The 10000-nt window shown below is 39.5% G+C and overlaps 1 protein-coding gene and 1 long non-coding RNA gene across 4 annotated transcripts in view; one reads left to right on the top strand and one right to left on the bottom strand.

Moving 5' to 3' along the window:
• The window catches only part of LOC138052100 (uncharacterized), a 20859-nt gene extending 12260 nt beyond the window's left edge, over positions 1-8599 (bottom strand). Inside the window, exons 1-3 of one of the 3 annotated variants that reach the window (XM_068898464.1) lie at positions 8005-8599; positions 6165-6278; positions 4997-5138 (exon numbers count right to left, since the gene is read on the bottom strand). In XM_068898464.1, the coding sequence (XP_068754565.1) occupies positions 4997-5138; positions 6165-6278; positions 8005-8177 (429 nt within the window). In that variant the 5' untranslated portion in view covers positions 8178-8599. The remainder of the gene's footprint in view (positions 1-4996; positions 5139-6164; positions 6279-8004) is intronic. The other 2 variants (XM_068898463.1, XM_068898462.1) reach the window with 2 other exon arrangements.
• Positions 8600-8878: 279 nt separating this feature from the next.
• The window catches only part of LOC138052101 (uncharacterized), an 18775-nt gene continuing 17653 nt past the window's right edge, over positions 8879-10000 (top strand). The window contains exon 1 of the long non-coding RNA XR_011132999.1: positions 8879-9211. This is a non-coding gene — a long non-coding RNA (uncharacterized lncRNA). The remainder of the gene's footprint in view (positions 9212-10000) is intronic.

The following is a 10000-nucleotide window of genomic DNA, read 5'->3' as shown; positions in this document are numbered from 1 at the left end:
TTGTAGCGCTCGTATCGGTGGCGTTACGATTGCGTTACTTTGTTTGTAGTCACGTTAAGTCATGCGCAGTGAAGCGTACTTTCAGTTGCCGGTGGTGCTCCATTTCTTTACGATAGCACCAGAAGTTTCTTTAGTTTGTTGTGATATTTCTTCCTGTGTACGTTGTTCGCCCCAAGATCGGGATAGAGGTATGCACATTATGTTATTTATTTTTAAGTGCTCTTAGGTTTTTGTAAATTTATTTCATTTGCCTCGAATACAGTGATTTCACGAGTAATCAGTTTATTTGTCATGCAATAATTTATCGAGCAGCTAAGTGATTTTCGTTTTATTGTACCTCGGATTAGTTAAGTTCAGTTGATTATTGCATCCTTGTTTCAGTTTTTACGTGTTGGACCATAATTAAAGATCACCTCATTTAATTCGACGTCGTGAATGGATCATATGGATTCAACTCAGTCTATTTACCTATCGCGGAATGATTTCCGTACAGGTCCCTACTTCATTTTGCATGCAGAATAAATTAATTATTTATTCGCGCTATTGTTTTGTAGAACAATACGTATACCCAAGAGAACCGAATATATACATGGGTAATTTGTACTTACGGAATGAATAAAAACGGATCTCATTTTTTCTCTCCCTCCCTCTCTCTCTCTTCTTTCCCTTCATCGCCCACAGCTTTACTCGTTTTTGTTCCAGCTTTCCTCTTTCTATCCCTTGGTCTTGTTCTTATTTCCAGATCCCGCTCGGCTTTTTCTGCCATTTTATCCCACGATATGTCACTCGCCAACACGATCTCTTCCTCAAATGAAGGATTATCCTTCATTGTCACTTTGCCTTAAATGAAGTATTATCCTCCATTTTGACCACTCTGTCCCAGGACTTGTGGTAGCAAATAAAAAGAAAAAAGTAAAAGCAGCCCCTGGACAGGATTTGAACCCGGAGCACCCACTTCGAAAGAACTGTTTTTATCCACTTAACCACTAAAGATCAACTGACTAGAAAATGTGCCGATTATTTACCAAAACTAATTAGTATATATATAAAATCATTGCTGAATAATGGTTGTCTAAAGCTTGATTTTAAAATGGTTAGCTTCCTCTTGAAGTTTGGTAACCGACATTTTTCACTGTGTAAGCCTGCTTCTTAGCGGGTGTTAATACACGTTTACAGCGGCACTTTTGGAAGAAAAAATTATTGACATCAATTAAAAATGACATCCTCGCAGTTAGTGATGTGGTAGTCTAGTGGTTAAGTGAAGTGGTTATTAATTACACGTACCCAGGTTCGAGTACTGCGAGTCCAGACATTAGGGTTTTGCTTTTAAAAGAAAAATGTTCATTTCCCATGATCCCTATCAAGCTTTCAGTGTCCAAAATGAACGATGACAATGAAGAATAATACTTCAATTGAGGGAGAGACTTGGTTGCACTCGCAGCTTGCCTTGAACTCCGACCCACTGTAAACCTCTGGATTACTTGTCCCTGTTCTTTACCACTGAGCTAACGTGTCAAGTTGCTAATTCACACCTTGAAAATGATATTTATTTTGAACTCTGGCTGACTATTTACATAACAATGATACGTAATTATATACACGTGCCGCGCCGAGCACCTACAATCGAACTTACACTTGTAGGTTACCGTTAAGAGATCCCTGTTTTACTACTCTTGAAACAACCCATCCCTTTCATAATGCTAACCGTAACCCTAATTACGACTAAAGGCACTGTTTAGGCTTAAGGTTAGTCCCTGTGATAGTTTTAGGTTTTCCAGTATTGCTGTGAACTGTGACCTGCTTTTCCTTCATGCCCCGTGCGTGCGGCACACTTTGAAGTTCACTGCGTGGAAGAGTATACCACCCTTAAAGTCTGATTGGTGCATCTTTCATGAAAAACTTTCATGCACGAGTTCATTGCAATTAAAATCGTTTCATATTTCCCTTCTTTTGAAGCAAACTTGTGTCTTCGTAATAATCAAGATGGCTACCGAAGTGAAAGGGTCACAGCAATGGGAGATTTGATCATTTGGAAATTGTCCCTGCTTTATATCTTTTCCAGAGTTGTGCACAGACTGGTGCAAAGAAAACAATTTACTTTCGTCTTCCGTGTCCAAAACCTGTGTGAAAACACAGTCAGTTGGCAAAGACAAAGTGCCGCATCGGGAGATGGATCTGTTTCGCAATGTTCAAGAAAAAACTGCAATGGATAGCCTTCAATCCGCCAGAACACATATTAATTTTCTAACCGTAAACTTTCCTTGAAAAAATATTAGCCCTAGCTACCTGTGGCCGGAAAGTTTACAACTGCCTACAAGACAAGGGCTAACATCATCTCACCGCAGTTAACCATCGCCTAAACTTCGTCGACCCAGACAAACGAGCCCACAGCAGGGCATTGAAAAGACATGATGGGGAGTGAAACGAAGTATGCCTCGTACGGGAACAACCATGGATCTCTACCAAAGCTATTTACTTGGAAGTATCATTGAACATATTGCCGATCTCTACGAAGAGCGATAAATCGCAAAATCCGGAATGATTTCCGTACAGGTCCCTACTTCATTATGCATGCAGAATAAATTAATTATTCATTCGCGCTATTGTTTTGTAGAACAATACGTATACCCAAGAGAACCGAATATATACATGGGTAATTTGTACTTACGGGATGAATAAAAACGGATCTCATTTTTTCTCTCCCTCCCTCTATCTTTTCTTTCCCTTCATCGCCCACACCGTTACTCGTTTTCGTCCCAGCTTTCCTCTTTCTGTCCCTTCGTCTTGTTCTTATTTCCAGATCCCGCTCGGCATTTTCTGCCATTTTATCCCATGATATGTCACTCGCAGCTTGCCTTGAACTCCGACCCACTGTAAACCTCTGGATTACTTGTCCCTGTTCTTTACCACTGAGCTAACGTGTCAAGTTGCTAATTCACACCTTGAAAATGATATTTATTTTGAATTCTGGCTGACTATTTACATAACAATGATACGTAATTATATACACGTGCCGCGCCGAGCACCTACAATCGAACTTACACTTGTAGGTTACCGTTAAGAGTCCCTGTTTTACTACTCTTGAAACAGCCCATCCCTTTAATAATGCTAACCGTAACCCTAATTACGACTAAAGGCACTGTTTAGGCTTAAGGTTAGTCCTTGTGATAGTTTTAGGTTTTCCAGTATTGCTGTGAACTGTGACCTGCTTTTCCTTCATGCCCCGTGCGTGTGGCACACTTCAAGTTCACTGCGTGGAAGAGTATACCACGCTTAAAGTCTGATTGGTGCATCTTTCATGGGAAACTTTCATGCACGAGTTCATTGCAATTAAAATCGTTTCATGTTTCCCTTCTTTTGAAGCAAACTTGTGTCTTCGTAATAATCAAGATGGCTACCGAAGTAAAAGCGTCACAGCAATGGGAGATTTGATCATTTGGAAATTGTCCCTCCTTTATAGCCTTTCCAGAGTTGTGCACAGAGTGGTGCAAAGAAAGCAATTTACTTTCGTCTTCCGTGTCCAAAACCTGTGTGAAAACGCAGTCACTTGGCAAAGACAAAGTGCCGCATCGGGAGATGGATCTGTTTAGCGATGCTCAAGAAAAAACTGCAATAGACAGCCTTCAATCCGCCAGAACACATATTAATTTTCTGACCGTAAAGTTTCCTTGAAAAAATATTAGCCCTAGCTACCTGTGGCCGGAAAGTTTACAACTGCCTACAAGACAAGGGCTAACATCATCTCACAGTTAACCATCGCCTAAACTTCGTCGACCCCGACAAATTAAACGAGCCCACAGCAGGGCATTGAAAAGACATGATGGGGAGTGAAACGAAGTATGCCTCGTTCGGGAACATCCATGGATCTCTACCAAAGTTATTTACTTGGAAGTATCATTGAGCATATTGCCTATCTCTACAAAGAGCGATAAATCGCAAAATCCCACTAAATGCACCGTTCATGATCCTGAATACGGGAAAGGAAGAAAATATACACTTTGCAGTGTCTCAGCGAATTTTTAAGCAGACAGGAAGAACAATTTCTCGATAAAAAGAGCAGGTAGCCATTAAATTTCTTATGACAGTACTTGGTTTGTTTGTTATGTTTGTGAATCTGAACCAGGCCTATTACAACGATTGCTTGAAACTCCACTTCTTGCGCTTATTCTAAAACTGAAAAATGGGTAAAATTGCAGGAAAAGTGCCAAAATTGCCGGAAAAACTGTTCGATTTTCCGCATTTCAGACAGAAGTTCGACCGGCTTTTTTTAAGTCTATATAGACTTAGAAAAAAACCTCCAAAAAGAAAGAACAAAGCGCCACAGTCCCAAAGGACGTCTATTGTTATCGCTATTGTTTTCTTGAAACAAAGGAGTGTATGCATAATGAAGTAGGGACCTGTGCGGAAATCTTGCCCAAAATCCCTCTAAATGCACCGTACGTGATCCTAAATACAGTGTCTCGGCGAATTTTTAAGCAGACAGGAAGAACAATTTCACGATAAAAAGAGCAGGTAGCCATTAAATTTCTTATGACAGTACTTTTATTTGGTTTGTTTGTTATGTTTGCGAACCTGAACCCTATTACAACGATTGCTTGAAACTCCACTTCTTGCGCTTATTCTAAAACTGAAAAATGGGTAAAATTGCAGGAAAAGTGCCGAAATTGCAGGAAAAACTGTTCGATTTTCCGTATTTCAGACAGAAGTTCGACCGACTTTTTTCAAGTCCAAATAGACTTAGAAAAAAAACCTCTAAAAAGAAAGAACAAAGCGCCAAAGTCCCAAAGGACGTCTATTGTTATCGCTATTGTTTTCTTGAAACAAAGGAGTGTATGCATAATGAAGTAGGGACCTGTGCGGAAATCTTGCCCCTATCGCCGCTACAAACATAAACTCACTGAGGCATCTCAAGCCTTTCTTTAACCAACCATTCATGAAAATAGTCTTTCTTCCGCTGACTTGATGATAAATGATAATTTTTGCTATAAGATCTTACCTCTTCTTTTAAAAAGGTCTCTCCTAGAGGGTGGGCTTTAAAATAGTCAACCACAGCCCCAATTGTCGAGAACCGTTTCGCACCGACGTAATATCCATGGTCACGTGTCAAGATCGCATGATGGCAAACATATTTTCCCATACTACAAAAGAAATAGAGATGATTTGTTGTTTTACTCACAATCTCAGTTATTACATGTATTAAATGATTGTAGATCAAGTAAATCCGGCTTGATATCAGGCAAGATCGATTACTACAATCCTCAAAGCAGATTTTGCCGTTGCAGCGAGAACTTTCAGTGAGATAATGTTACACACAAAGAAATTTCTGAATAAGATTTGCTTAGCTTTCGGATGTGGATAGAAAATGGAAGTTAACTATGGAATTCGAAAAAAGGCGTTTGAAGACTCAAGGGCAAAAGGCTCGAGGAACCTTCTTGCCGGAAGATATGATGGTAATTGAACTCAGTAGGGTGCAATTTGGGCTGAAATCGTATGTGTGATTTCAAAATCGAATAGGCACGCAGCGCGTGTTCGATTTGAAATCACAAGTACAGTCGAAGCTCTCACTGCGACCACTCTCGTAAGCGACCAGCTCCAGTTACAACCACCTCGAATGACGGCCACCGATGCAAAACCCCGTTATAAAAAATGTCACTTAAACTCTATTCGGGCCTCGCTGGCACTGAGCATGCTCGAAATCGAACTTTACCAGATCTCCCTTTCGTATGATCGTGGGAGATCTGGGTACGAGATTAGCCTGAACGAGCTCATTATCATCATTCGGAAACTGTAAGTAATTAAATTCACGCATTTTTTTAAAGGCAAAGATTTGGGAACAAAGGCTGCAAAATTCGCCAAGCATTGGCTTTCTTTGTGTTTCATTATCCTGATCTATGTCCTGATTGGTTACTTTAAACAAGCCTTGAAATCTGATTGGTTGTTTTGTTTTTCTGTTCCTTTCTCAATGGCTGGGGAAAAGGTGTGATTTAGAACAAAACTTAGCGCGATTCGTGAATAAATCGCACTGCTGAGGGCCAATCAGATTGCAAGGATCACCAGCGATTTCTAAATGGATGTAATAAGGCAAATACATTAAAGCGATTCCTTCATGAAATATAGATTATTTGATTTAAGTTGACAAAATGGAAAGCATTGTAATTACTTACGATATTGAAAGAAATAACTCAGAGGTCACATCATGAGAAAATATAAAAGCACCAGGTTCTGCTTTGGAAAGTAATTCCTCAGCCTCTGTTCGGTCGAGTCTGAAAGGATTCCAGCTAAAAATATATAAGGTTAAGAATTTAAGGAGTTTCTGACTGGCCCTCTATGACTCTTAAATAGTCCTGGAGCGCTACAGGGGGTGTTTGCATGACGTAAAGGTATCTCGTAACTGTGGTTTTATACAGCACTTTAATATCGTTTTATTTCTCATTTCATTCCGATTTCGGAAAATCCATTTTTTAGAAGACCAAAAAGATAAAAAAGCGATATTTGAAGAGAAAAGATTAAGGCCTACTGAACGTGCACTCTGATGTTCTTTCGTGGTCGAGAAAGGATCCAAAACTGAGTGCCAGAGTGGTCATAGGTAACTTCATTGAATTCGAGAGGAAAATGGGTCCCCTAGGACCTAGGTGCATAGACAGGGCTTCACTGTGCACTGAATTGTGCACTACACTGCACTGTGTATTGCCAAGGCGCGTCGTAGCGTGAAAATGGCAGGAAAATCAGTGCAGTAATTTATGTGTCATCCCGTGGCTTTATCGAGACTGTAGTGACCATTAAACTTAATTATAATACATGAATGAGCTATTCTTTAATTGCACAAAGCAGCATTTATTTTACTTAAAGAATGATCTTAACTCAAATGAATGGGAGGTGATGAAACCTCATCTCAAGAATGTGCAAACCTATGCTTTTTACGGAAATTTGAATTTCCTATTCCTTTTCTAAACAGATGTGTAAACATTCATCGAATGGTGGTCACAGATGTCGAACTTTCATCAAATCCCAAGGCTCCCGCTGAGCTGTACTAATAACGGGTGAGAAATTTCTCCAAAAAAAGCTTTTCTCGAAGTCAAATATCCCATGTAAGTAGACAATTAAACGATGGGCGCATAAAATGCAACTAGATAATTGCTGTTTCATTTCTGCGAGATCCCATATTTAATGTGGACTTCCGCGCCTTCATGGCAAATCAATATGTGCATAATCAAGTTCTTTTGTGAATAAAATGGTGATCAGCTTGTCGACAGAATTCTGAAAACAATTTTTGATCCTACACATAGTTTTTACAAAAGCAAATGTCTGCTGAAATCACTTTTCGGGTCGTTCAAAGTTATCATCATTTTGCAGGAAAAATCGAAGGAAACGATCATAAATTGTGTAAATGGTAGCTGGGCAGGTGTATATTTAGCTGGCGAGCATTATTCCCATTGACGCGTAAGTGACACATGTTGAAATCATTCTACTTATCAGTTCTACGGTTTGCATTTTGTAGATCTTTTTTAATTCTGCGCGCTTTGCTCATCATTTATCTTGCAGACGATTTTCTCACGTCGCGTGCGTTTTCATTTATGCTTTACAAATAAGCCTCTGGCCAGTGTTTTAATTAAAATTTGATTCCTTATTCATGATGCTTTCTGAACTTTTTCTAAATAGGATGCTGTCATTCCCGCCTGCTTTATGAAAGTTAGGTATAAAAATATATGTTTTCCTGTTAACAGGGATTTCACGACAGACTTGAGATGAGGTTTGATCCATGTTATCTCCTATAAGAAGACAGATAAATATTTTGCCGTTGAAAATGACGGTCATCCACTAGAGTAGACGAACATGATTCCAGATCAGTAAACGCATCTACAAACAGCGGTCGAAACGATGTTATTCATGTTTCAAGAAGTCGGCTAGTTAAAAATAACACTCACTGATAAATGGTCGTATACAGGCCTGGCTTGGAAGTGAATAAAATGAGATATAATATTCTTCAGTGAAATGTTTACTTACATAGGAGCATCTGTCAATGTCCTTATAGTGGAGCCTGTGTTAGTCGTCGAAGAAATCGAAGCTGAACTTCGTGCCTCGGGCTTCCATTCCAAACTAGGTACAGCAACTCTGGATTTAGAACAGCCTGTTCCCATCTGCTTATTGTTTATGGCAAATCCTCTCAATCCTTGCATTATCACTTAGTTTTAGCGAGAAAAGCATGTCTTCATCGAGTTTCATTATTCTCGCATATCTTTTTGAGAAAAGCCTTGACGTGAACTCTTGAAATTTAGAGACGATTTTTTTGTGTAAGGTTTAAGCAATCACTAACGACCGCTATAGAAGATACACTAGGAAAGTCAACTCCTTTGAGAATCGTCTCGGAAAAGAATAAGCTTTTCGTGGTGTTCTTGGCAGAAATACACTAAAACAATTAGATTTTGTTATTTGCATATGTCTACCGTTGAATATTTATTTTTTGAAAGCGGCATCTGCGAATTCCCAAGTCTCCAAACATATAAATGTCCCAAACCTCGTAGGAAGTGAAGTCACAGCTTTGTTGTTCCTTTAAGCATTGAAGTAAATCGAGTATCTTGTTTTTCTCGATATCACAGTCACCTTATCAATTAACATCAAAATGGTTGGTATGGTAACAGATCGTCGAAATATAAACACTTGACTGACCTTCAGGGCCGGAGAGGGAACCGGACAGAAGGCATTTGGAACCCAAATCATTATTCATAGTCCAAACTTCAAAGATTTATTGTGGAGTTAGTGACATAATTCATGTATTAGCTAGAATTTGGAATTGAGGAATGAGGAGCGGGGAAACTCTAATAGGGAGAATCTATAAATCAAGGAACTTCTAAATGAGGATTCTCTAAATTATAAAGCGGGGCCCGGGAATCTCTAAAGGGGAAATCTCTGTAACTGGGAATCTCTAAAACAGAATAAAGAAGGCAAGATCAAAATTGATTAAAAGTGAGAAACAAGGCTAAGCACATTCAACTTGCAATTCCTGACGCAAACCTTCCAAATGTGTCTTTTCTTCTTACGTAAGCCCGTTATCGGCGAGTTAATTTTATGTAAAAGTGAAACATGTCTACAGGCTTCACAATGGAGGAGTAATTTACTTCGCAGTCGCGGCTTGCCTCGCTTGCCAATATTCTTCTTTTCGCGTTGTTACCGCGGGGCCAGTCCACCGGGGAGCTCCATGCAGGTGAAAAAGGTAAGCAATTAGTCCGATGTAATCACATTCTTTCTTATCTTTTGCATCTGCAGTGTTCACTGTTTTGCGATATTGATGTAAGGAGTTAAACATGCAGAGCAGCTATCCGGTGGAATCGGCAGCCTAAACTTAGAAATGCGTGGGTAAACGTGGTGGTCTTATTATTTTTTATATATGCAGACAACTCTTATCGTTGGTGAATACAAGTGAAGCCGCTCAAGCAGCGCTGTTCAATGGAATTAAATAGTGTTAATATAGAGTCCAAAGATGCCTTCGTATGTCGTAAGGTTATTTCATCATCGTAAGTTGTGCAATACGTTTTTTTGCAAGTTCCCGTTGCACGAAAAAGACAAGTCCAGTGAAAAACGACAAAGGGATATAAAGCCAGATTCCACCAAAACAGTTAAGATGGCCGGAAAAGCATTGAAGATATACTGATCCTACAGCAAATTAGTAGTATGGATCACTGTTGAGTCAGCAACATGGATGAATTTAAGTTTCCTCAGGCTATCGCCAGTGAGCACCGAAAAAGTACCAACGTTTAGCGGTTTGTCACAGTTTCCATTGGGAGGAAAGATAAAACGGTGTTTGTCGCAATATCAACCAAAACAAAAGCTCGCCGAAAACGTCATGATTGTGCAAAGGCTGCTAAGCACAGCTTAAGTCTTTAAGAAAACTTTGATTAAGGAAAGCGAAGATTCTGAAGTAGTTGCAGTATGATAACATTTTGTTGTGTATCATTTGTGGGAAGCTAGGGATTGATTTGCCAAATTCATTGTTATAAGAACT

This window comes from Montipora capricornis, chromosome 6 (genome assembly GCF_036669925.1).
Source record: "Montipora capricornis isolate CH-2021 chromosome 6, ASM3666992v2, whole genome shotgun sequence".
Taxonomy (NCBI): Eukaryota; Metazoa; Cnidaria; class Anthozoa; order Scleractinia; family Acroporidae; genus Montipora; species Montipora capricornis.
This window is presented reverse-complemented; position numbering and strand designations above follow the sequence as displayed.